At 40.8% G+C, this 26,330-nt stretch overlaps 3 protein-coding genes across 3 annotated transcripts in view; all 3 read right to left on the bottom strand.

Moving 5' to 3' along the window:
• The window catches only part of ryr2b (ryanodine receptor 2b (cardiac)), a 63,512-nt gene extending 58,237 nt beyond the window's left edge, over positions 1-5,275 (bottom strand). The window contains exons 1-9 of the mRNA XM_074675785.1: positions 5,142-5,275; positions 3,337-3,456; positions 3,018-3,122; positions 1,914-1,988; positions 1,711-1,789; positions 1,406-1,518; positions 475-598; positions 195-291; positions 43-117 (exon numbers count right to left, since the gene is read on the bottom strand). Coding sequence (XP_074531886.1) covers positions 43-117; positions 195-291; positions 475-598; positions 1,406-1,518; positions 1,711-1,789; positions 1,914-1,988; positions 3,018-3,122; positions 3,337-3,456; positions 5,142-5,189 — 836 coding nt within the window. The 5' untranslated portion in view covers positions 5,190-5,275. The remainder of the gene's footprint in view (positions 1-42; positions 118-194; positions 292-474; positions 599-1,405; positions 1,519-1,710; positions 1,790-1,913; positions 1,989-3,017; positions 3,123-3,336; positions 3,457-5,141) is intronic.
• A 1,327-nt stretch (positions 5,276-6,602) lies between these two features.
• On the bottom strand, positions 6,603-25,612 carry actn2b (actinin, alpha 2b). Its single transcript, XM_074676186.1, has 21 exons — positions 25,289-25,612; positions 21,173-21,287; positions 20,958-21,077; positions 20,600-20,686; positions 20,257-20,344; positions 19,980-20,058; positions 17,646-17,727; positions 17,346-17,431; positions 17,048-17,140; positions 16,474-16,704; positions 15,937-16,084; positions 15,500-15,650; positions 11,257-11,365; positions 10,359-10,499; positions 9,926-10,108; positions 9,610-9,744; positions 9,165-9,344; positions 8,878-9,024; positions 7,889-7,954; positions 7,627-7,785; positions 6,603-7,450 (listed from the first exon to the last, which is right to left on the bottom strand). The coding sequence occupies exons 1-21, from the start codon at positions 25,415-25,417 to the stop codon at positions 7,295-7,297; spliced, it is 2,685 nt and encodes an 894-aa protein (XP_074532287.1). The 5' UTR covers positions 25,418-25,612; the 3' UTR covers positions 6,603-7,294.
• LOC141795354 (uncharacterized) lies at positions 11,784-15,084 on the bottom strand. Its single transcript, XM_074676197.1, has 3 exons — positions 14,997-15,084; positions 14,844-14,902; positions 11,784-14,749 (listed from the first exon to the last, which is right to left on the bottom strand). Exons 1-3 carry the CDS (start codon positions 15,017-15,019, stop codon positions 11,907-11,909), a joined length of 2,925 nt encoding a protein of 974 aa, XP_074532298.1. The 5' UTR covers positions 15,020-15,084; the 3' UTR covers positions 11,784-11,906.
• Positions 25,613-26,330: the final 718 nt, after the last annotated feature.

Genomic DNA, 26,330 nt, shown 5'->3' with positions numbered 1-26,330 from the left:
TACTTTTTCAGCTAAGTTTCGATTAGCATTCCTTCTACTCACACGACACGCAGAATCTCCAGCCTCCAAAGAGAGCGCGCATGTCTGGACACTGATCCACTCTCATAGTGCATTATCCTAAATTCAGAAAACAGACGTGTTCACAGAAGTAATAGATGATTTGTTTAGTTGACATGAGGATGTTTCCAGCTGACCTCTGCAGCTCCTCTCCTTGTTCTGCGGATGGAATAGTCAGACATGCGTCACTGTGGTTGTGGAGTAGTCGCAGAGTGTCTCCACCCTTCAGGAATCCTAGAACCAGAACAGATATACCCAAAGTAAGACTCATTTAAATATGAGATGTTTTAAGATGTTGGAATACCTCTTTGACCAATCAGTTTTCTAAGATTTTTACTCTTAGTTGTATTCTAAAGTTGTAGAGAGATTTTGCTTTAAATGTGCTCAAAAACCAGAAGGAAGGAGAAAGAAACTTGCCTTGAGCAACTCCACCTCCAGAGCAGATGGGAGCAACACTCCAGAGAGTCTGCTGGAAGGCTGCATTAACAATCAGGCTGTCACTCAAGCTTTTGTTGTCAAAAACAGTGCCAGGGGACAGATGCTGGGAAAACAAAATGAAATTCATAAAAGCAGGCATAAACTAACAAACAGCTACATATTGAAGGATCTAGTTGAAATACTCAGCCTGTCTCTTCATTATAAACCCAAGTTTTGTTAGATAATTAAAGATTCCATAGGAAACTTTTAGATATTCTTCAATATTCTTCCTAATCACCTAACAGACAGAAACGTGACTGCCAATAGAAAATGTTGGATCTTGTCTGAAGCACCACCTCCTGGGAATTATGCAATGGAGGAAGAAGGCAACAAGGGTCTGACAAAGAAACTGAGGATGATCATTAGAGGCAAGCAATGCATCCAGTGTTGTTGGAATATTGTTGAACATTAAATAGTTCTAATAATAAAAAAAGCATGCCTGAGTTGTATGTTCTTTGATTCAAAGATATTTATTCTACACCCAATACATGACATAAACGGGCAAATAAACAATGAATAGAGCTTGTGATCTTTATCCTGATTTACACAAATTGCTGTTATCACAGCAATTATGCTAAACAAGTCATCAGAGGCAGGAAAAATGAAGAATGCCAGTTACGCCATTTAATCAAAGATAATGAAACCCCTGAAATACAAACAAAGCTTGAACCTGCAAAGCTTTGTGGAAAAATAAAGAAGATAATGGTAAATGAACCACAAGATTAACCTTTGTTAGTGTTTGTTAACTTGATTTTGAGCTTTCAATTGAACTGAGAATAGATCGGAGTTTTTTGAGATTCCATATAGTTAAAAAAAATACATAATTTGTTTTTATCATCTGAAATTAATCTGAAATAAAACCCTGACTCACCAAATATCTCTCTGAGGACACGTTGACCAGTATGAGGTCATCTCCAACTCGCACTTTTTCACCCTCTGACCTTTGTCTGGAGGCTGGATGGACAGTCCACCAACATGCTTCACCTGGGCACAGAGAAAAAACACAAAACTGAGTTTTTGATGTTTCGCATGTAACAAACTCACACTGAAATGTATCAATCAAGTTCATAATTGTGAGAGAGTAAAGAGCTTTGTAGATAAGTTTGATATTAACAAAAAAAATGGATCCATTGATGGAAAAGTTACAAAATGTTTAAAACACCCAGCACTAATCACCTGCTTTATCCTCCTGCAGACCGACATCAAACGCCAGCTTATCAGTTGAAGATTGAGACGAGGACAAGCAGCTAAGATACTGGGGATCATAATTTCAAATGAACATCTTCCTTTTAATTTGATTTGAAATGTATTCTGTCAGAAAGTGAAAGAAAGGACTGAAACTTCTTGAATTATCTTTGCACGATAATAAGATGACTTACCATGCCACTGTAAGAGTGAAGAAACAAAACTGCCTGGCCATACAGGAGGGTGCGTTGGCTTCCTCCGGATCCCACCTGCAGTCATGAACACAAAGTGCTCATGGTAAAGTAAACAAAAACAGTGGGGTAGAAAAGGAAAATGCACAGAAAAGAGTCCTACTGAGAAAAAAGATCAATTGAAACATGACGAGAGAAACAAACAAAAAAAACATCATTAAAATCTTGCTTTGTGTTTTATGGAGAGATGTGCTGATTTACTTTTACATTGGAAAAAACTGTATAGCAGTCCTCCCCCCTTTGAGAAAGCCTCTGACAGAATCATGGTTTTTGATTCAGTAGTCAACAGCTTACTTCATTTATTACCTCCGCCAAGGAGGTTATGTTTTTTGGAGAGTTTATCTGTTTGTTTGTCTGTGAACAATTTAACTCAAAAACTAACAAATGGATCTTGATGAGATTTTCAGGAAGTGTTCAAAATGGGAAAAGAAAGATTATTTTTGGAGGTGATCTGGATCACCGTCTGGATCCAGGATTTTTTATCATTGTGAGATAAGGCCGTTTCCACAATATGTGTATATAACTCCACGATAAATGGTCGGATTGCTTTGCAAAACAATACAAGACAAGGTAAGGTAAACAATAATTTCTCACAGATGTTTAAGTATGATCCACATCCTGGCAATATTCTGGATACTAAGATCCAGAATATGAGATATGCACTGGGTCAGTATAATTTTCAACACTATCAAGTAACAAATATCATACAAACCTGCAACTAACACCAAATTGTAGCAGACAGTCTGCTGACAGGGAGTATAACATTAAAGTAGGACTAAAGTGTTACGTGACAATCACAATATGCTTGGTGAAGGTCTGTGCTCTCTGAGTGCTTTTCTAGTTCATATGTGTTTCACTTTTACTTGAAAATGAGGCTGATACAAGGTCAGTTTAACTTATACACTCTGTTTGATTGGTTGAATTACACAACAAATATCACCTTGATTCCGACACCCTTCAGGTCATACCTGTCTCCTGTGTTATTATTAAACTGCACTGAGCATAGAGAGATAGAGTGAAGAGAAAAGAAGAGAAGGACTCTCTCACCTCTGCAGCCAGGTGCTCACTGTGGGCTAGCATCTCCTGCAGCGCTCTCACAGAGAGACACTGGGCCAGGACAAAGCCACATATGGACAAGTCTGGTGGAACGTTCTGTTAGGAATTAAAGGAGAAAAGAGCAACATAACTGAGTCAGCTCCATGTCAACTTTCGTCACAAACCAACGATGCAATTAGCAGAAACATGAATCAATCTGAGAACAGGGTTGATTTTATACATCTTCTTCATTAATCCAAATAAAGAGTGATGAAGTGTGTGATCAATAAATGAAGAAAAGCTTTGCCATCCTTAGCGTCAAGATCTCTACCTTGCAGTTAGAAGTGGCCTCAAGTCTGCAGAGTCTGCTGCCAAATCCCTCGGCAGCAAGACAAAGCTTCACATGTTCCTCGTGGGAGCTGAAGATGCTCTGCAAAACCACGTCATCTCCCTGAAAAAAAATAAAAGAAAATAAAATACAAAACAAGGATGACAGCAGGAAGTGCAATTCCTCTGAGTGTAGGAGTAACACTGAAATTTGTCACAAAGTTATGGTAGACATAAAAATATAAACTAACAATGTGTCAAACATAATGCTTTTGTATCAATTATATCGACAAATTTACCCCTATGTAGCCTTTTCTTTCTCTTGTAGCTTATATTCTTTATTTGTAAAAATAAACCTGCTTGAACATCAGCAAAACACAGTTTAACTCTACACCGAACTCACATACAGTTGATCTGTCTCTTTAAATTAATCTTATCTTGACTTAGATACCAACTTCTACAGGAATTAGGCATTAACATCTATTTAAGGGACTGTAGGGAAAGATATCCGACATCTGGTCTCCAAACACCTCTCTGTACCCAGGCTGCATACCTCCATATTGGGAAGATACTTCACTGTCTGACCCCTGATCCACCCTTCTTTCCACTCTTCATATCAGCAGTAGTCTGCAATCAGTCAAACACACTGTCCAACTGTGGGGCACTGTGTGGCATTCAAGGTGGCTGGAGGTGTCAGCTATTTTCTGAGTGCATTTGAAAAGTAGAAACACACTGCTGCTGTGGATTTTGAAGAAGGCTTCCTCTTGTCTTTTGTTAATCAAAGTGGACCCCTTAACCACCAACAAAAATCCCTCCCATAACATACAAAAACACCTTTTAAAACATTGACCTTTCATGAGAAGTGGTTCCTGGAAACATTTAGTTTAGTTTGATACTGCATGACACAGACATCAGAAGTGAAAGTGTCCCTGCCTGTTAAGATTCTGAGTTTTCTACACCACTGCCCGTGTAAGCATGCATGTTTGTGTCATATCCGTACAAGACACTCTCTCAGTGACATGTCCTTATCAGAAGGCAAGGATAACACCCTGTGAGACAGTTACTGACTGAGGAGCAATGACAGAATCTTCTGTTGAGGACAGAGCCATTAGTGGCCTTTCTTTACGGTCAATAACCACCCAAAAACAGTAACACTGAGGCACTTTGCTGAGAAATTAAAATATTATAATTTTGAATATTAATTTCAAAACTGTTCTTTTCTTTGTTTGTGTGTGTGTGTGTGTGTGTGTGTGTGTGTGTGTGTGTGTGTGTGTGTGTGTGTGTGTGTGTGTGTGTGTGTGTGTGTGTGTGTTACTTTAATCTTCTTAAATTGGAGAGGAACTCAAGTAAACTTTGATTGGAAAAGCTGCTTTCAGCAATGAATCATGAGGTCAAATTCATGGATTCATGCTCATGAGTAACTAAGTCTTTTAAAAAATTCTCATCTAAAACAGACAATAGCAAAATTGGATGATGTGCTAATAAAAGAAAATATCTTCGAGGTAGTCTTTGGTTTAATTAAAAAAAAGACATAGTTTATAAAAATGTAAGGCATCTTCTGTTAGTACCTCGTACTCATTATTGTGGAGCTACTTTGTCAGACATTCAGAACCCTCTCCAGACATTTAAAAAATGGTAAAGTTCACTTTAAAAGGTGTTTCAATAACAACAAAAAATAAATAAATATAAATGGCTCACCCCAAGAGCAAAGTTACGTAGCCGACTGCTCCACGGCCAGGTTAAGTAAGATAGTATTAATTCATTCGACCTGAGATGGTTTACATTAGTTTTAATACATTGAGGACTCACCGTTCGTAGAAAGTGATATTCTTCGTCGTCCTCTCCAGGGTCTGTCATTTTAGGAACTAATAGGGCCACATTATTTTTTGACAGCACTGGCACATCAAAGTAAACAGTGTAGGAAATGTTTGAGCCGACTGAAGCCAGAAGGTGATCAGTTGAAGCTATGTGGGCGGAGCCTGCTGTGCATCCGGGCCTCCCACTACGCAAACTTTGTTTTGGCGGGAGTAAAACCTCGCAAGGATCAAGCGGGGTCTTATGAGTCGTACCCAAAAAATACATATGGTTACAATTTTCTCTTTAAAAAACGAAAAACAAGTTTTAATTGTTTAATAAGTGTAACTTTGTTGTTTAAAGGTGTTTTGTTCCACCCAAAAACTAGCTTCAGGTATTGTCTACTCTACAGGATGTGCTGTGAAGCACCCCCAAGTGTTCTCCCAGTACCAACGCCCCCAAAAAACAGAGGTACCCAACCTTATTATTTATTCAGCAGATAAAGAATTTTATATAATTATTTAGAATTTAAATAATCTGTAGACACTTAATACTTATTTAAATTGAGAAGGTCATTTTACCTAAACCATGCACAAAAAAACGTTATTTACTTTGTTGTGGTAGTGTAAAACAAATAATTTGGTAACTATTGAAATTTGACGGGACTTTTCATATTCATATTCATTAAGGCACTCATTCACGTGAAGTGAATGAGTGCCTTTAAAAAGTAGGTTTGAACTTTTGCAAGAAACCTTTCAAGGAGCTGAGCACCCCTAAAAGTCTGATTCTAAAATTGCCCCTGACAGGATATATTCAGATTTTCACACAAATTTTATCAAATCTAGATCATAAACGTATCTCTTAGTTTTACACAATTTCAATACCTAAAAAGTATGCCATTTACTTTATTTCAGTAGAATAGTGCTGTACAGGAGGTTGTGGATTTTGATAGCCTTTCCCAATTGTGGGATTGTAAAAGACTATGTTGAAAACCTCATTCAAAGTTCCTACTCAAACTCACAGGTGAAGGAGACATTCCCAGCAGTATAAAACAAGTGAAAATGAAGATTACATACTCAACTGATATCACCTGTTTCTACAAGTCTGCACATGAGTTTGTGTTAAAAAAATAAATAAATAAATAAATAAATAAATAATTTTAACTATATGACAAAATAAAAAGACCAAGCGTTGATTTCCAGTTTCAACTAAATGTTTGAACAGGTCACAAAGTTTATTTAATTAATCCAATACCCTCAAATACAAAGTGTTACTCTTTGAATTCATCTATAACAAGGCAAATTGCAAATTTCTTCAAGATGACAGTACTGCCTGAGTATCATTTTTTTATTCAAAAAAAAAGAGAAAAGAAACCAAGCTTTCATCAAAACAGATATTTCTTGCACCTTGAGGTATTAGTGCTTTATTGGGTACCGTGCACTCATTGCAGTAAAATTAAGCCTTGTTTGAAGGGAATCATCTGTATGAGTGTTAAAATAATAGTGTGCCATAGTGCCAAGTGTGTGAAATGGCTGTTTATCCTTTTCACAGAAAAACACATTACTTTGATAACTTCCACAGTGTTATAGCACTCTTGCATGGTTCACAAGCTGCCACTGAATGTGAAATTAAGAACACAAAATGTCTGATTTAGCATCGTTTGAGTGTTACATAACAGAAAGTCATTTGCATCCAGTTTGCATCATGTGTTATGGACGTGTGCATAGCCAGTATATTTTGGGCTGAATCATGTCCACAAACTGTGAAATTTTGTGGCACCAAAATCAGCATGTATGTGAAATTAATTTCATGTTTTCACACAGCATTTTTCCTGCACACAATATAACACAGGATAAAATATACAATGCATTATTGCTCATATAATTTGATGATGACAACTTCTACTCATTCGGGGGAATTTTATTTTCCAACAGGCACCAAAAGGATACTAAGATACATGACATGACTGTGCTCAGCATGATCATGGACAGTGTAATGTTTTTCAAAACAAAGAAACAAAAAACTAGTATGGTTCATAACACATTTTATTAAACATATTAAATCCAACTTTCTTTTGGATTCCTTAAATCATGAGTAGATCAAAGGCTGGGACGGACAGGGGATGGTTAGATAAATGGTCAGTAAATGAAGTTGGCAAGTCAAGTGGGTTAAAGGTCACTCTCTCCATAGAGGGCGGTGGAGAAGGCAGTGTAGTCCAATGCACCAGGTGGTGCTCCAGAGCCAGCCGGCGGCATCCTCGAGATGCAGTACTCTGCTTGTTCAGGGGGAAGTTCTCTCCTCAGCTCCTCCACTAGTATATAGGGCTGTAGTGGCACACAGACAATGCAGGTTAAACATGTTTCCAATTAGATTCATACCTTTATCCTTCTTATTTATGGAAATGCTTGGAAATTGTTAAAGTTGCCTAAAAACATCAAATACATTTGCCAGTAACCCAGCTAAAAACAAACTACACACCCACTGAAACACACTTATATACCTTGTCAGCTGCCAGGATTCGGAAGGATGCCACAACCTGTTCTGCAGTGTCTGTGTCAGCTGTCTCTCTGGTCATAAAGTCAATGAAAGACTGAAAAGAGACGTTTCCAGTCGCATTGGGGTCCACAAGCATCATTATGCGGGCAAACTCCACCTCGCCCTGAGAAATGGAGAATGAGAAAGGATTGTATTGCATATTCAAAATGTTACAGAGCAACTGATAAGGTCATGCCAACAACCCAACCACTTAAGGATTACCATACCAAGTCATAACCCATGGAGATGAGGCAGGCTCTGAAGTCATCAGTCTCCATGGCTCCATTTTTCTTCTAAAGTCAGAGGCCAGATTTGGGGTTCAACAAACAGAGAAGGAAGAGAAAGGAGACAGAAGTCGGGAGAGATTATGAATGAAGCATAACAGGAGCACAAGCTAACTCACAAAAGTAAAGCACTACATACTGTCAAACTACTGCTGTCAGGTTTTAAGATTAGAGACATGTTTTCAAAGATTACCAAGATCTGACTTTGACGATGGAATGTTTTGAACTATAATAAGATACATAACTCTGGATGAATGCTTCCAGCTTTTAATCTTTAATCAGCTTTGCTGTGATTTAGCATTGTGATAAGTTGGAGTCATATTAAAGGAGATATGAGAGCTTAAAAACTCATTAAAAGTAGTGACTCAGTTATATTCAACTAACTTGCATAAACAGACTTATATTGTGCACATAAAAGTTGAGTACATTAGTGTTCTTTATATGGAATATGAATAGACAGCACCATGTTTTCACTTATGCAAAGGTGTATGAATGTGGCTGGTGTGTTGCTGTTACCCTGGCATGGTGAATACAGTCCCTATGGGTAATTCCTACAAATGTAAAAAAAGCCATTCCCTGCGAGATGCAGTGTGAGACCCAAAAATGAAACTAAATACAGCCAATTTTTTAGCAGCAGGAAAGCAGCTACAGCTAATAATACACTATGTGTGGTTATCTGCAAAGGCCAAAGGAGTAAAATTGTTGAAATTTTACTCCATCCCTCCACAAGGAAATCACTTCAGGTTAAAGTTCAGTGACTGCACAGTGCTCCTGGGTCTGGTAAAAGCTCTTCTATAAGGGGGACATGTAGGTCACCATGCCATCTCTAAATACAACACCACAACTGTACCTCTGCTCTGCTGCTTATTACCCTGAGACACAGAGATCAGGATGAAAGAGCTCAGTTATGGGAGGGGGGTGTCAAGCTGTACCCTGTCAAAGTGGTTGAAAGAGGATCTGAATTCGTTCATCTGCTGCTGGCTGATTCCTTTGGCGTCACGGGTCAGGATCTGGGTCTCAATCTCGTTGATGGTGCGGGCGATGGTTGTGAGGAGCAGCTCCCAGCCGACACGGATGTGCTGTTGATGTGTTGACAGTGAAGACAGACAAAATATAAAACAAATAAAAAATAAATTGAACAGAGAATCACAAGTAATGAGCATTGTATTTAGTTCAAAAGCTTTGAATGTGTGTCCAAACATGAGCATTGTCTTAGTACCTCCATGGTGTAGTTGGTATGTTTATTATCAAACACCAGCGACTCTTGGATGAGCTGGTGGTCTCCCTCCAGCTTGTCAATGTTGGGCTTGTAAGCAACAATGACATGTTCAACTTGCTTCAGCTGGGTCATCTGGTCCTCCAAGGTGCCCCCGATCTCCAGGGAGCAGCGTCCGATTTCCTGTTAGGATAAAAGCGGTTAACTAGATATGTGGTTGGGTTACAGTCAAACAATGCCATGCCTGCAATGAGTCATTTGCCTAAAAAATATGCACAATGTACTATGGTTATCTTTTGCATTATTCACTTATTATAAGGAAAGCCATCATCATTGTACCTCCCTTATACGCATTGCATTTGAACATAATTATCCCCCACTTTCAGTTTTCATTTGATGAGATAGAGAAGCTGCCATATTGCTCATTAGGCCTGCCTGCGTGTCTAACCTCCATCCTGGTCTGTATCCAGGGGCCGATGAGATTAGCCTGGGCAGCAAACTGCCGCCTCAGCCTTTCGTTGGCATGCTGACGAGCCATCTCTTCCTGGAGGGCACCATCTCTCTGAGGAACCAGTTTCTTCACCTAGAAAACACACACACACATAAAGAGCTTATTTGTAACTACAGTCATTTACTTGTAGTAGATTAAATTACACTGTAAATTCTACATTCTCATTGGGTACTGATTCGTATTCACATTGACTGCTTTTATCAAAGTAATGCCAATGTGTCTGCATGAATTTGATGAATGAGTTTTTAGTTACATTTTCCCACTTGTTGAGGAGCTCTTCAATTGTGAGGGTGCTGTAAGGGTTGGTAATGTCGGCCTTGATCCCGTAGCTCTGGGAAATTTTCAGCACCTCATTTTGGATTCCCAAGATGGCCTGTCTCTCTGCGTCTGCCTCAGGTAGAGTTGCTTTGAACTGCTCATGAGCTGAGATTAGACTCTGGAAGGGGAAAGGGGAAGTCCTGAAATGTTATTAAAATTTAAAAACTTGTCAGGAGTGATAAGGTTTTATGCTTCTTTCTTTCAAATGTCACCTGCAAATACTGCTCTCTATGTAATATCAAAAATCGAAGAATCAAAGGGAAATTGGAAGCAGGGTTAATCCTAACAGGGCTTCTTAACTTCAGAAATGCTGTGAAATGAGGTTAGAATTTGTAATAAGTACGTGAGAGGACTGTAATCGAACTTACCTGGACTTCATCGGTAGTATGCACTATGAACATGTCCTGCAAATCTTCCATGGCTCCTTCCATCCAATTGTTGAAAGGAGCAGACCTCTTTGCAAACTCCAGGAACAACTGATCAATAGTCTCCAGCAACTTTTCTGTCCGCTGAGAGGAGCACAAGATATCATATTTGTCGTGCATTTTTCAATCCTGAGAAACTTAGCATACTTTTTCCCTGAACTGTAAAGGACTCTTCATATTCATATATCTCAAACATCCCACCACCTGTTTTTAAGAACTAATCCCAGGCTGAATAACATTGGTGTGGCCTTGTTAACCCTCAACCCTGGCTTGGTTGTACCCAGCAGAGTCACTCCACCTCAGCAGGGGACATCAGGGAGTGGAAGATAGACAGAACACAGACCTCTGTCCCAGTCATTCAGACTTAATCCTTGGCTCTTTTCCCAGGCCCTCACACATTTGCAGGTCTGGAATAGGCAGCATGGATCAGAGGAAGTGGCTGGTGGGCATTCAGCCAGTCACTCTACACAGGACTCTTCTCTCCTTTACCCCTTTCACCCTTCCTGTTTTACCATTCTATCTGGGTCACAGATTTTAAAAGGGGGATTCAATAATTCCTCCTCATTAATCACTTGTGTCCTCGCTGCTCAAAAATCAGTGACAGACACTCAAATGTGCTTACACTGACATTTTGATTAAGTTTGTCTTTGCTGTGACTTCATCCTGCATCTACTGTGGTCCAATGTGGAACATTAGCACACTCTTGTGGAAAGTAACCCAAAGCCCTATGAAAAGGGAGAAAAACTGATCCTGCAAGTTTCAACAGCTCAAATGGGTATAATGATTAGTCTGCTGTAAATTAAAGTCCAATTTCAGAAGGATATTTGAATGTTGCTTTCACCTCCAGTGACTCCCTCCGCTTCTGGGTCAGGGTACCCAGCTTGTCCCACAGGTCACAGATGCTCTGGCAGCGTTGGTTCACAGCAGCTACATCATGGTAGTCCAACTCACTATAGGAGAACAAAAAATAAATAAAAAAATCAATTCAGGAATGTAAATCAAGTTGTCTTGAGACTTTAAGGTAAATTAGCTGGATAGAAGTAGAAAGCAACTTAACTTGATGTAGGAGTTTCTTAATTAGAATTTCCACAATATTTTACACTTTAAAAAGGTACACTAGCCCAAAATAATTTTAAAGTTCCAAAGACTGGTAAATTTAAAACCATATATCAGTTTGTGCCAGAGGCAAATAGTGTAATTCTGTTTTTTGTGCAAATGCCTTTTTGACTTCAACTGTGGTTGGAAAAAAAAAAAAAACTTCAAGGTTAGGACTGCTAAACAGCAGAAATGTTGACAGTTTAAAATACTGTCCCTATAAACTTCAAAGTCATAACCACTGCATACCAAAGATAAAACCATCACAACAGCTTCATTTTTCACATTTTATTTAAATTTCAGAACAAGCAACTTGAACAACTTAACGTGAGTAAACTGCATGGGTACAGCCGCCTTTACCCAGATCCTCAAGTTGGTTCCCAAACTTGATCCTGCTTAAATTTTCTTGTCCTGGGGCCTCTGAAACACCTGATCATTGGCAACTCCTTTGGTCTTTGTGGGCTCTTGGATTACAGGTTCTTGTTGAACAATTGGTATGGGTTCGTATTCAACCAGGGGGATGTGGTACCTCTCATAATGGACTTGATCCAATTGGTCTTTACCAACTTCAAAGCCTGATTGGTAGTGAGAGACCGTACCAGGAGGAAGCTGGCCAGTCAGGAAGAGGAAGAACTGGTCTGGTCTCAGAATTGGTAGGTCTGATGATGAAACTAGCTGCTCAGGGCCTCCAGATGTTATTACAGTTGACATACCAGTTCCAAGGTTGGCATTACCAGGATAAATTAGCTCAGGTCCTTGTTGATACCGGGCAGACTGCTGAATCATGTGGCCAAAATCTTCTGTTTCCCTCTCTCCTGATCCATGCTCAAGCACAGCTTCATAATGACTTAAGTCACCACCCTGGTAAACAGGTCCTGAAGGGGTTGAATGATGACCCAGCTCCTCAGTTTCCTGCTCAGACCCGCCATGTTCAAAGCGGCCTTCATAGTTATCAAGATCACCACCCTGGTAGACTGGTCCAGTTGGAGTTGATTGATGGCCAAGCTCCTCAGTTTCTTGTTCTGAGCCACCATGCTCAAAGCGTCCCTCATAGTTGTCAAGATCACCACCCTGGTAATGAGGTCCTCTAGGAGTAGCTTGATGGCCCAGCTCCTCAGTTTCCTGCTCAGACCCTCCATGCTCAAAGCGCCCTTCATAGTTGTCGAGGTCACCACCTTGGTAGACTGGTCCAGTTGGAGTTGACTGATGACCCAGTTCTTCAGTTTCCCTCTCAGAGCCTCCATGCTCAAAGCGTCCCTCGTAGTTGTCCAGATCACCGCCCTGGTAAACTGGTCCAGTTGGAGTTGATTGATGGCCAAGCTCCTCAGTTTCTCTCTCAGAGCCTCCATGCTCAAAGCGGCCTTCATAGTTGTCGAGGTCACCACCTTGGTAGACTGGTCCAGTTGGAGTTGACTGATGACCCAGTTCTTCAGTTTCCTTCTCAGAACCACCATGTTCAAAGCGGCCTTCATAGTTGTCGAGGTCACCACCTTGGTAGACTGGTCCAGTTGGAGTTGACTGATGACCCAGTTCTTCAGTTTCCCTCTCAGAGCCTCCATGCTCAAAGCGTCCCTCATAGTTGTCAAGATCACCACCCTGGTAGTGAGGTCCTCTAGGAGTGGCTTGATGACCCAGCTCCTCAGTTTCCTTCTCAGAGCCTCCATGCTCAAAGCGGCCTTCATAGTTGTCGAGGTCACCACCTTGGTAGACTGGTCCAGTTGGAGTTGACTGATGACCCAGTTCTTCAGTTTCCCTCTCAGAGCCTCCATGCTCAAAGCGCCCCTCATAGTTGTCAAGATCACCACCCTGGTAGTGAGGTCCCCTTGGAGTAGCTTGATGGCCCAGCTCTTCAGTTTCCTTCTCAGACCCACCATGCTCATACCTTCCTTCATAGTTGTCTAGGTCACCACCCTGGTAGACTGGTCCTGAAGGGGTTGACTGATGACCCAGTTCTTCAGTTTCCCTCTCAGAGCCTCCATGCTCAAAGCGTCCCTCATAGTTGTCAAGATCACCACCCTGGTAGTGGGGTCCCCTCGGAGTGGCTTGATGGCCCAGCTCTTCAGTTTCCTTCTCAGACCCTCCATGCTCAAATCTTCCCTCATAGTTGTCCAGGTCACCACCTTGGTACACTGGTCCTGAAGGGGTTGACTGATGACCTAGTTCTTCAGTTTCTCTCTCAGATCCTCCATGCTCAAAGCGTCCCTCGTAGTTGTCGAGGTCACCACCTTGGTATGCTGGTCCTGAAGGGGTTGACTGATGACCTAGTTCTTCAGTTTCTCTCTGAGACCCTCCATGCTCAAAGCGTCCCTCATAGTTGTCAAGATCACCACCTTGGTAGTGGGGTCCCCTCGGAGTGGCTTGATGGCCCAGCTCTTCAGTTTCCTTCTCAGATCCACCATGCTCATATCTTCCCGCATAGTTGTCCAGGTCACCACCTTGGTACGCTGGTCCTGAAGGGGTTGACTGATGACCCAGTTCTTTAGTCTCTCGTTCAGAACCACCATGTTCATATCTTCCCAAGTAGTTGTCAAGATCACCACCCTGGTAGTGGGGTCCAGAAGGAGTTGAAAGATGACCCAGTTCCTCTGTTTGACGCCCCGAGGCACCATGCTCATACCTTCCTACATAGTTGTCAAGATCACCACCTTGGTAAACAGGTCCTGAAGGAGCAGAGTGATGGCCAAGCTCCTCTGTTTGACGGCCTGAGGCGCCATGCTCATACCTTCCAACATAGTTGTCAAGATCACCACCCTGGTAGTGGGGTCCAGAAGGAGTTGAAAGATGACCTAGTTCCTCTGTTTGACGGCCCGAGGCGCCATGCTCATATCTTCCTACGTAGTTGTCAAGATCGCCACCTTGGTAATTGGGTCCTGAAGGAGCAGCTTGATTGCCCAGCTGCTCTGTCTGACGGCCTGAGGCTCCATGCTCATATCTTCCTACGTAGTTGTCAAGGTCCCCTCCATGGTAGGATGGCTGAGAGGAAGCAATTCTTGGGGAAAGCAGGGGCTGAGCCACAGCATGAGCAGAAGACCTTCCAGTATTAGCCCCAGTAGGAGCAGCATTGTGCATTGTTGGGGTGGAGATTGCAGCGCTAATTGCTGTTGGTGGTTTTTGCACATACGAGGCAGGGCTGTTCACAACAGCAGGCTGAGCAGGAGCATTCTGGGGTGAGCTATAGTGGAGGGCACGAGGTGCCGCAACATTTTTACTCCCCTCACCAGATTCTTTCTGGCTCAAGCCTAGGTGGGGAGAAAAATGGTAAAAAATTAGCAAGCAGAATGTGATAAAATTATATTCCAGCAAAAATTATGATTTTAAAATGGTTACTATTACCTCTCATGGCAGGAAAGCAGTAGACATTCCAGCTTAAAAGTGCAACAAGGAGCAACAGACTGAAAGACAAAAGCAGCAGGGTTAAAACTTTGGTTAAAAGAATATCACACACAAACTGTAAAAGCATACTAAAATATTTGACATATAACATACCTTATAGGTAATAGAGAGGCCATTTTGCTTCTCAGCTGAAATGATATCTTCTTCTCTCAGAGTCTAGGTTAAATATGAAGCAGGAGAACCTATGCAGCCAATCACACTATGGAGGCAACACCCAGCAGGTGCTCCTGATTGGCACAGGTGTTCGTCATTGACTAGTGATTGAACTTCAGCATGCCGGTAAACCACATCCTTCAGTTTTGTATTGAGAGCCAAGAAAGCAGGGGGAAGACGTTTTGAAAGAGATTCAATTTAGACAAATGGGACTTTTCATGGAATTGCTTTATGCACTTTCACTTTTGCTCCCCTGCATGGGATTTTTTGCTTGCATTTCAAACTAAACTGATTTAATACAACAAAAAAGAAGCAGACTGTTTTAATTGATTTCTCCACAAGATTCTCCTCTCCTCTCTGCCTGGTTTTGGCAGGTATAAAAACACTCTTCTGGGCCTCCGCGGCACATGACACATGCAAATGTCTGCCAAGGGAGTGCGTACTTTAGCTCCTGAGCAATAGCTGCAATCTGCTCCACTCTGTCCTGGTGAGCTGCCAAGTCGCTCTCGAAGGCCTCGTGTTTTCGAAGCAATGCTCTGATTTCTGTCAGGGTGGCTGTTTCATAGTCCTTCTGGGACAGCATCAGTTCTTTGCCTGGAAATCAAGCACATGCAGAGACAGCCAGAGGTTAGAGGTCAGAGAGAGGAACAGACACACGATTAACAATGCCATATTTGGTCACTACACAGTCTGCTTCATGTTGACTATGTTGGACTGGTTCAAAAACCTTCAATCATATCAAATTAGAAAGTCTTAACTAAGAGTTTTAAAATCCCTAAATGATTAAGAGAAACACTTTAAGCTGAAACACAGATGCCTGACCATAAATAATGAGCTAACAAGTCATGATAAACACATCAACAACAAAACTATAACTGACCACTGGCCCAGTTCTCGTGATTGGTGGCTTTCTGACGGAACTTCTCAGCCAGGTGGTCTAACCTCTCCAGCCTGCGTATCTCAGTCAGGAGCCACTCCTCATAGCCTTTCTCTGCCTGCTCAAGGCCCTGCCATGCACTTGCTATGTCCTGTGTGCACATGGAAAAAGATGTTTTAATTTATAAGGAAAAATAAAGAGGAGAAAATATAAGACATGAAATTATTCAATCCCAATGGATATCTATGAGTTAGACTGCTGCAGTATCTTAGTACAAATTATGAGTAACAAAGGAGATCATGGAATATTTCTGCATAGTCTAAAAATATAGGTGTGCAAAATAATAAGGTAAATGAGCGTAAAATCCAGGAGATTGAAAGCAGAGTAGGAAAGTAAGTAGCAGAAAAGTTTAATGAATCCATATCGACTGTTAGACAGTTAGAACCTTTGATTCTTAGTCAGTTCTGTAAGATTTGCCTTTGTCATGAAACTTATCCTGCACGCTAACAAGCAGAGGGAGAATTCCACATCGCCACTTACAGACACCATCTTCCCCTCAGAGGGCATGAAGGCGGGTCGATTGCTGATGCGCAACTTGGTCTGCAGAGTGTTGAAGTTAATTTCCAGCTGGCACTTCTCCTGCACCTTGGGGGGCTTGTGCTGGCGCCTGTAGTCCCTGAAGTCCTCCAGCTTTCGTTGCATCTCCGCCATAGTCTTCTCCGGGGTGCGGTTTTCCAGCCAGGGAGTGGTCCGGCGGATCCACTCCAGCAGCTGGCAAACACAAGGATAACATGGGAAGGAATAGAAAGCAAAAGTTCCTCTATGCAAAGATAACAGTGTCAGGAAGACTGTGATGAATTATTAATTTTTGAGCAGATGGATCTTAGCTCGTCGCAGCAGTGGGGTACATGAGTGGGTGAAGGAAAGTGTCTGTGCTTCTGCTTTGAACGTCTTTCATCATGTTAGAGTCAGAGAACAAAGTTTTATATCTTTTGTACTGTACAAACATTTACACAATAAGGTTAACTCAATTTTGCTTTGAAACATCAAAGGTTTTATAACACAAAGTACCATCGTTTCACAAGAAGAGAGCCTTCAGCATATTTCTGCTTACCTCACTGGCAAGTCTCTCATACTCCTCCATCATTTTCTCATTCTCCTGGTTTACACCAAGCACCTTACAGATCCTGTTGGCAGCTGTCTCAGCCTGAAGCCACAGATCAAAAAGGCACATAATTTCACAGACAGAGTAACACAGTGGGTCATGCTACTGCTGATATCTCATAATCAATTTGTCTGTCATGCTGTCAGAGTTTAACTCTTGTTTGTGAACTTGACTCTGCTCAAAATAAAAATGACTACTAAGGATGTCCAACTCTGAAACAGGAAGGAAATAGTTTTGGTTAGGCTACCTGCTCTGCTCCCGCAAAAGCGTGATAAAAGCAGGACACATAGGTCATGATAGCCCTCTCGTCAGGTTTGGGGGTGTTGATGATATCTGTTGCATTGAGAGAGAAGAAAGGTTACGGAAAGACAATGAGGATAGTACAAAAATCTAAATGCGTCAAATCCCTCTGGAGGAGAAAAGGAGAAACATTTGTGCAGTCACTTTAGCTGTTCTTAAAATCTGATGTGACACCTGAAATGGATAAATTATTCTCATAAAAACATAGGGGAGTTAAAAAAAGGGCGTCTATTCCATAAAAAATTACCTTCTGCATCCAGCATTTTGGGAATGTCCAGGTGTTTCTCAGCTATGTCAAAAGCCAGGTTCAAGTTCCCCAGAGGATCATCCTAAATACAGAAACACAATTCTACATCACTGAGCAGCAATGTTGGACTTAAAATGCCACCACGCTGACCTCCATGCTATGGTGGACACATCATACTCCCTGATCACCTACTCACTTTACATTTATTTCTGAGAGAGCTGCTGCATTAAAACCCAACACTGATTTCATACAGTGAGGGGTGTCTATTGGAAGCTTTACATGTTGATGTTCACATTTATATGAGTCCTGGGAAATCTGTCAAATTGGCTAAGTCACTTTTATTTTGAAACTGTTTAAATAAGTTAAATTTCTGATTCTGATTTTATACAAATAAGATACTCAAAAGTGTACAGCTCTTACATCTATCAAATTGAGTAATCCATCTTTAAGCCTGTCACATTGCAGTGATGAAACTTTCTCAACAAACCTGACTTATTAGATTTCTGTTAAGTTTCACTTGCAAAACCCCACCCTTATAAAATAAAATGTCAGATATGCACATGTTTTGAAAAGAACTTTTAAAAAATTAGCTTTCCTGAAGGGGGGGTTTAACAGAGAGGGAGTGGTGCATTAAGCCAACAGCTGACAGTGAAGTCTCCCCCTGCTAATGGGACAGTCAGTGAGGTGAGTGAGGACAGTGGGGTAAAGGGATCATGCTATCATGCTGCTGCCTTTGCAATTGTCTCTCTCTGTACCGCTGTTCCATAGCAGCGGAGGGAGGGGCGGGGATTCACTACATGACAGGGCCAGCTGCTCACAGATCCAGAGCAGGAGCAGGACAGAGACGTGGATGAATAGGGTGGTAAATTGATGACGGGATGGAGGGATGGATGGATAGAAGGATACCCCAAGGCCTGTGTGTGTATGTGAGTGTGTGTGCACCCTCTGACCAGATCTGTCTGAGCAGGCTGTGTCTCAGCAAGCTTAACAAATGCGCTCACCTGGAGCCAGACTCAACAGCTGACTGGCTCACTGTGAATCTGTCTCTTGGCAGCATAAGCAGAACTGAGAAGTGGAGGTGTGACTGGATGTGTGAATATGTGTGTCAGATAGATTGAAAGAGTGAGAAAAAGCAGATCAAAGGAATAAACTGTGCCTTTGAATCTTCCGGTTGATCGACTTCTGATGGTGGACCATGTGTTGGTTAGCTCATCTTCTTTATTATTCTTTTGAGTCCCCCTTTCTAAACGTGGAAATCGTTTCATCATGGACATCTTCACAGTTTTTTTGAGCCTGGGAGTCTCTAAACGGGGAACACTACGTGACAATAGCAGCAGCAAAGCTTAAGCCTGAGCTCTGCGGGGACTCAGCTCGTGTTTCTGTGCCTATTCAGGGTCAACTCCAAGTCAGGACGGGGAGTCATTCTTCTGTTTCCAAAACAAATGAAACGTCACTCCTCAGAAGTAACCACAGTGAGACGAGAAATCCCAAATTAGACTGTCTCCTTTAGAATGGAAAGGGTGCATTATGTGTAGGTTATCGTTGCTCTAAAAAAGCATAAAGGTTGTCACTTGTGCTATCTAACTGAAATAATAAGCACCACGGCTCACTGAGGCCCTCACCTGTTTGTACAAAAAACCTGACATCCACAAAAAAAACAATATTTAAATGAGCATTCAAAAATAAGTGAGCTGAAGAAGCAAATACACCGGTGTGCTAGGGTATCATTCGTCTTACTTTAAACGCAGATGTCCCTGGGTTTGCATATTTATCACTTCAGGTTTTTCCTAATACACACCAGGCAACAAACCTGCACTGTGTAATCCAATTTTATAATGGGCACAGAAAGGTGCAAAAATATAAACAGACCTAAAAAATGAAGCAACACTCCTTTTTACGCTACTTATGCTGAAACTGTGGGCCAAGTCACAGCTTTGGTTAGAAATAATGAGGCGTGATGTGAGACTAATCTAATTCTGCTTGAGGGAAGAAACAACCATAGAATTGTCTCAAACAGTCATACAGTCATACACTGTTTATCTACACCAAACATTCACCTGAAATCAACCCAGACTATTACACTGTGAACAAAAAGTGTGTTCCCTTTAAAAGATCACATACTTGAAAGTACCATAATAGTTCAGAAAAACATCCAGCTGTAGATATCAGCAAAGTTTCACAGCTTATCATTAAGCCAGCCTTTATCTGAGATCTTGCTTTGTCTGTCTTTCCTCCTCTGTTTATTTTGATGACATCATCAGTGTTAATTTTTGTGGAAATCACTCTGTTAGTGATAAACACGGCATCCTGGTTACAAGTGAAACCACACGACACCTTGTTGAGTTTAGAGTAGTCGAGGAGGTCAGGTCTGTGTCTATGAATCAGGGCGCAGAAGGCCAGGCCATCCTTCCAGCTACACCGGCCAATGAGCAAAGAGAACCAACATGTCAGGTCAAAGAGGAAACAGGCTAACCGCAATGACAGCTGGAGTCCAGACTTTACATTATTCTTCACAGTCAAGCTTAATGTTTGGATAATCTTTTACGACATAAACTGTCGCTAAAGCCGAGCAGCATGACATATCAGTAAAAAAGTTATGTGGACCTCTTACCTGACATGGAAGTTTTGGACATTGACATTCCTGTAGGGTGCGGTCTTTCTCTGACACCACAGAAGAAGACCCTCCTTAGCAGATGTTTCTGAGGGGAGAATTAAATGTTGCTGGTGTTAAGTGGTAAACTTCCAACTTGTGATGTTTTATTTATTTATTTTGGGGCATTTGTCTTTAATGGTAAGGACAGCTGAAGAGAGTTGAACCAAAAGTTGAACCACTGTGACAAGAACAATATCTTCTATATATGGAGCCTGTGTCTAAATTGTCAGACTCATTTACATTTATGTACACAGTAAGTGGACACTATGTCATAGAAAAATGTCAAGCTTTGTAATTTCACCTTCCACAGAAATGTCCTGAATGGCAAAGCGGAGGATGATAGTCCAGATCATTCCAAGGGTCATCTTAACGTTACCGTCCACAATCTCTGAAAGGAAAAATAACTTTTAAAATCATTTCCAATAATTAACTTCAATAGTAACTTTTGTTTTAAAGTTCACTATACATAATCAAAAGAATAAAAGCATTATATATGAAGATAGATTTTATAGAGCTCCACCTAGTGACTGAAGTAAAGGTCATAAAGCTATGTGAGTGTCTACTTCAGAACTACAGAAGAATCAGTTCTGTTTGTCTGATGGTCTAAGGAACCTTTGGGGCTGCAATTGCATTTGTGAACACCCAAAGGTATTTTTTACCTTCAGCTCCAATGGAGACCAGTTTCACTCCTTTGCTTGTGATGAAGTCCAGCGCTTTGTTGACATTAGCAATCTTATGAAACCGCATCTTCCCTCTGTCTGGCTTGGGTAACCTTTCTCCTGCAAACAGAACATCATGTCACATTTTTATGCACAGTTTTAAACAAAAAAATGAAGATTTTTTAAAGAGAAACGCTTTCTTTGAATTGACATACCTGAAATAACTTCCAGAAGCAGCATGAGTTTCAGTCCATTTCTGAAGTCCTCCTCAATGTTATCGATTTGAGTGCCAGCTTTCCTCAGGTGGGAGTTACACCAGGCTGTGAATGTCTGATGGGAAAGGAAGGTGCAGGTCATGTGACATGGGTTTTGATAAAATGCAGGCATACCAATGATTATATACTTTATGTGAAGGAGCATTTACGTTATTTTTTTCCATATTTCTCACAAAACGTTCACAACAAACCTACTTATTGAGTTTAGGTTACCAAGGTACTATGCATAATCAGAAAATCATTTAAGCGGCACTATTGGTGGTAAAGAGAACTGCATCTGCATCTGCATCCTCTTGTCAATGTGTCCACTGGGGATGCTAGCCATCTTTTTAAACCACCATCAAAACAGTGAACGCAAGGATACAACGTCACTAGCATTCACTTAAGTTAGTTAAGCTGCTTTGAAACACTACATTTCTATTGTTTTTATTTTTTGAATTCACCCAAGATAAACAATACTTTTTCAGAAAGTATGCAAGGCTTTATTTAGATTTAGAAAGAGCATACTTTTTACCCATGTTTTTGTTTTTTGACACGCACTTCCCAGAACAAGTACATAGCCTATATGCTAATCACGGAGTCTGAAACCTTGAAATTCAATTATAGTAGTCTATTCCAAAGTAATTTTCTTCAAATTGGTAATTTGGAAGGCATTGTGTTCCTGTATCCAAAAGTGATCTAAGAAATCAGACAAAGGTGATGTTTCTTCTTTCTGCTTGTGTTGTAGAGGGGATAAGTTGTTAGTTGTTGTTAGCTCTCTGCTAACACATAGAGGTGACATCCTTGGGATTTTCTGTTAATCAGTCCACATACTGATTTCTGCAACCAAAACAGACAGCAAAGGTCTCCTTATGGAAGTCAGGGAACCACTTCTTCACTCACTTGCCATACAAAGACAATGATATATGAAAGTTCGTTCTCGTTTTTCTTTACACAAAATAATGTGCATCTCCGTAGGAGACCTAAAAGAACTGCAAAAGCGACCAGCTTAACACGTCTTAACAAGCAAGAGTATACCAAATAAATGTTGACCTCTATGTTCCGTGTGACATTTTCAGATTAACCTTCAGTGACCCATCAGTGTCAAGTTGCAACTTTTCCTTCTTCTATAACTGACAACTAACTTTATGCCAGGCACTGAAATACTGTAAATCACGTTAAGACAGGATCATTGTCTTCTCCTATTTTTATAAAGCCTTTCAATAGCCACTAGCAGAGTTCACGGGCGCTCAGCACAGTGCAGATGAAAGCTGGGAGCCGACCGCTGAGCACATTCCGACCGATATAAGCCGTTAAATTTAGACTGCTCTGCTGTGCCTCACGATAAGAGGCCAGGAGGGAAAACGTCAAAACGTCCCGCCATGTCAACATGAACGGAAATGTCACATGGATGCAGAGCAAGTTTTCCCTTCACGTCACTCTTTGTCACTTATGATGTGATTGGTTACAGCTGCAAGGCGACAACTTTATCACAGAACATGAATGCAGCTCTTCCAGGTCACACTTGTTACTCTGCTGAGGTATGAAGACAGGCAGGAATGGATACAGGATGGGGACATAGTTAGAAATCTAAATCATTTGAAGGGTGAACCACCAGGATGAATGGATTGGTCTGTCAGAGTATCTTTGGGTAAACTCCTACTACTGTAAATTTAAAAAAAAGCACTCTGATGGGCTACATTCAGACTGAACTAGTAAAATATCTTCAGGCCCTTATACTCTAAAGTAACTTAATCTTTTATTTTTTTATTTATTTTTTGGTGGGTGGGTTTTTTTTTGGCTAGCCTTTTAATTTTTGAGAGTCTATCTTGCCATTTCAGAAAAAAAATTGTTTGGAGTTGTTGTTTTTATCCAATCAGAATTTTAAAAAGATGAGTTGCAACATTTTCTTATTTCAAAGACCACTGCATGCTACACTCAGTGTCTATGTGACATTAAATGGCTGTCTTTTTTGTTAAAGCTGTAGCCTATTATTCCTTAAGTTTTGACTGAGCCATAGTGCTAGAACCCTGTCAGCCACTTTCCAGCCACCACCACTCTCACTTGCCACTCAGGCACAACTGACCAGTGACGATTAAAGCTAAAAATATTTATGAATCACATCCAGGGAGGACCAACCCTCTCTATAAAGTGGCTATGGCCCATAAGGCCTTGCTGGGTCAGAGGCTATAGCCTAATGCAGTTTGACCCAGCCTTATAAATGGAGAAAACATTTATATCATTCTTGTTTTGTAATGAAAATTAACTCTAAATGAGTGATTACATTTTATACTTCTGCATAACTACTTATAGAAACACAGCAAGATTTCATCACAGATTTGACCCTGTGGTTCTGAAAGCTTGAATAGTGTCCTTCATGAACCATGTATGTGTCAGATAATAGCTCCAAAATATCCAGAAGCATCATGAGATTAATATCCAATGAATAGAAGCCATCATAGCTTCTGGTATTTGATGTAAATCAACTGCACCATTACATTTGATGGAAGATACACACTTAATCTGAAACTTTTATTTTACATTATTTCCAAATTAAGTAGTCATGCATGCTTTGTTTTCAAATTTTCACCTTTGATGGAACTTAAAGTTGGCTTTTTTTTGTTTGTTTGTTTTCATTTTTTGGGAGCTATATCTAGTCACACTTTTGTGTTTACAAGAAGTTATCACAATGAACAAAATACTGTACCACTAACCTGCTGGTGTGGTAGAGAAAGGTTTGAGCAGTTACAGTTACAGAGGTCTATGGTGATTAAAGGCTTATGGGAACAGAAATATTAAACCAGTGTTTCCCCATGAAATCATAGTTTGGAAATGTAGGTGTGTGTATGGATTTGAGACATGACTGCAGTTTTGCCGTCCTGTGTTGCTGAAAATATACAGTTTGGTCATCCCTGTGGAGGCCACAGGAGGTTAAAGTCATAAAGTTGATGGTCTCCAGTTGTGCAAAGAGCTGCAGTTTAATGCCCAGGCCAACTTTTAAAGCCCTAAACCCAACTGACAGTGCGGGATGTCGGGGCTATATTGAGATGAGATTGCTCTGGTATATTTCTGCATGGTTTCTATAAACAAAAGAATTCCAAACCAAGGACACTGGATTAACCCTACTATAATGCCTTTTGGTCCAGAGGTTAAAATTAGATGTAGCGTCCATTCTAATCCCAAGAGCGTCATCATGTGTTAGAAGCATCTGTTGACAGCTCGCATTCCGCGCGTATCAGCGGAGAGGCAACAGTCTGGAGAGCCGCTAGAAGGTAGAGCTATTGTTAGCTGGTACCCACCACATCCGTCCGTCAAGACTGCCACCACAGAGCCCAGAACCTGGGCTGCGTCAAGCTAGAAACATACACCATGACGGAAATGCAAGGGTGCTTCAATTAAAATGAAAAACTCATAAGCATTTTAGATTAAAAATATAGTTCGTTGAAAATTAATGCGCGAGCCACAAAGGCCTCGAATCCTTGTTTTGTGTAAACATATCTAATAGCTTTGGAAAATTTGAACCATCTTTCAATCTTGCTAGTTTGAGCTGTAACGTCATGGTTAGAGTAGTTTGATACTTTACTGGTATCAACAAAAAAAAAAAAAAAAAAAAAAAAAAAAAAACAGTGGAAGTCGTTGAGACGTATAACGGGTTTATAGGTACTTTCTGGACGTTGTTACGCTAAACAAGATTTTACACCACCATTAACGGCCGGTGTATTAAGATAGGTGCATAGTGAACTTTTTGTCTCTCGTGGGAACACCGCTTTTATTTAGAATGTACATATTTTCTATTTTTACGTTAACTTTCACAGTACTATGTTGTTTGCCAGCCAGTGTATTATTTTGAAAGGGTCAACCGGATGTTCTGCTTCATACTGCGGTTAACTTGGCATTACTCTGACAATTCCTTGATAAAGATTTTTATATATATACATATAGAATATTTGTATATCAGCTATACACTTGCCACCAAGACTGTACAAAATGTTGATTTTTTTTATAACATACTTACATTTTCCCACAATCACTCTGCACATGAATGCAGATTTAGTTTAAGAGGTGTCTCTGACTTACTTTCCTTTGCTGTTGTTCCCAGGCAGGGTCCAGTAGCATGTCCCTGTCCCACTCATCCTCCTGCATCATGTACTGATCCTCATAGCCGTTATCATAGTGCACGGTGGTCTCCACCTGGGTCATCATCATCACTGTGCCGGTTCTTTCTGTTCCCTCTAAAAAATGAACTGTTTGTTGCTCTTGATGACCGAGTTGGATTGACGGTGTCTCTGAGAACTCGACAGTTCTCTGACTTTTCTTTCTTCGAGCTGCTGCTTCTGTCTTCTTTCACTCCGTCACGCTTGCCCTTGTCCTCTCGACCTGACAGACGTCTGGCCCCGGTTGCCACAGATGAACAAGCAACTGTATCATTAGTACCGGAGAGTCACGTGATGCCTGCATACCTTCCCCTAAAATCCCCATCACCGACACACACGCACCTCCCACTCACATTGCAGCAGGACAATTTACTGACTTGATATCAATAAAACAGTCTTTATTGTAGAAAAAACAATTTCAGACTTCAACTTTAAAAAAGAAACGAGACAAGAACTGCCAGGGACATATAAATAGAAATTTTCTTCCTTGGAAAATACATTTCTTTTACAACAAACGTTAGCCAGCCCAGACATTCAACCAGAAAGTTTTATAAAATCTCCCGAGGCACACTGTGGTACATCTAGTTAATTCCAATTTTGTTGTGTATTAATTGCTTTGCTTACAAATTCAGTGCAGGTCTAGAGAAAACACTTAAATGCTCAAAACTAACAAGAATGAATTGTTAAGAAATAAAACACATTTGATGCAGATAGGGACTTGTGTGCTATGTCTGTGTCAAGGTATGTCAACATGTTTAGCTTGTTTTGGTACTACAATTCAGACAATTTTTGGTAAACATATCGTCACAATTTGAATGAAGAAAAATCAGTAAAAGTAATTACTTTGAGGCAGACTGGCAAGGTAAGTAGTGTTTTTAGAAGTGTGCAGCACAGATATAGATGTAGCTTTGTACTTATGTTTTAGAGGGCATAGTCAGATCTTTGGATATCTGACAACTTTATGT

This window comes from Halichoeres trimaculatus, unplaced genomic scaffold (genome assembly GCF_033239565.1).
Source record: "Halichoeres trimaculatus isolate MK-OKI-2021-1 unplaced genomic scaffold, fHalTri1.1 fHalTri1_scaffold_8, whole genome shotgun sequence".
Classification (NCBI taxonomy): Eukaryota; Metazoa; Chordata; class Actinopteri; order Labriformes; family Labridae; genus Halichoeres; species Halichoeres trimaculatus.
Note: the sequence above shows the minus strand (reverse complement) of the source record. Positions and strands in the feature narration are given on the sequence as shown.

Bases quoted from the DNA above. Each gene is read 5' to 3' on its own strand.
- LOC141795354 (XM_074676197.1), bottom strand. From the start codon at position 15,019: ATGGCCTCTCTATTACCTATAAG. The intron at 14,903-14,996 runs GTATGTTATATG...TTTGTCTTTCAG, and splicing joins GCCTCTCTATTACCTATAAG to TCTGTTGCTCCTTGTTGCAC. The intron at 14,750-14,843 runs GTAATAGTAACC...CTCCCCACCTAG, and splicing joins CTGCTTTCCTGCCATGAGAG to GCTTGAGCCAGAAAGAATCT.
- actn2b (XM_074676186.1), bottom strand. From the start codon at position 25,417: ATGATGATGACCCAGGTGGAGACCACCGTGCACTATGATAACGGCTAT. The intron at 20,687-20,957 runs GTAAAAAATACC...TTTTCCTTTCAG, and splicing joins GGTCTCCATTGGAGCTGAAG to AGATTGTGGACGGTAACGTT. The intron at 11,366-15,499 runs GTACGCACTCCC...GTTCTCCTATAG, and splicing joins GCTATTGCTCAGGAGCTAAA to TGAGTTGGACTACCATGATG.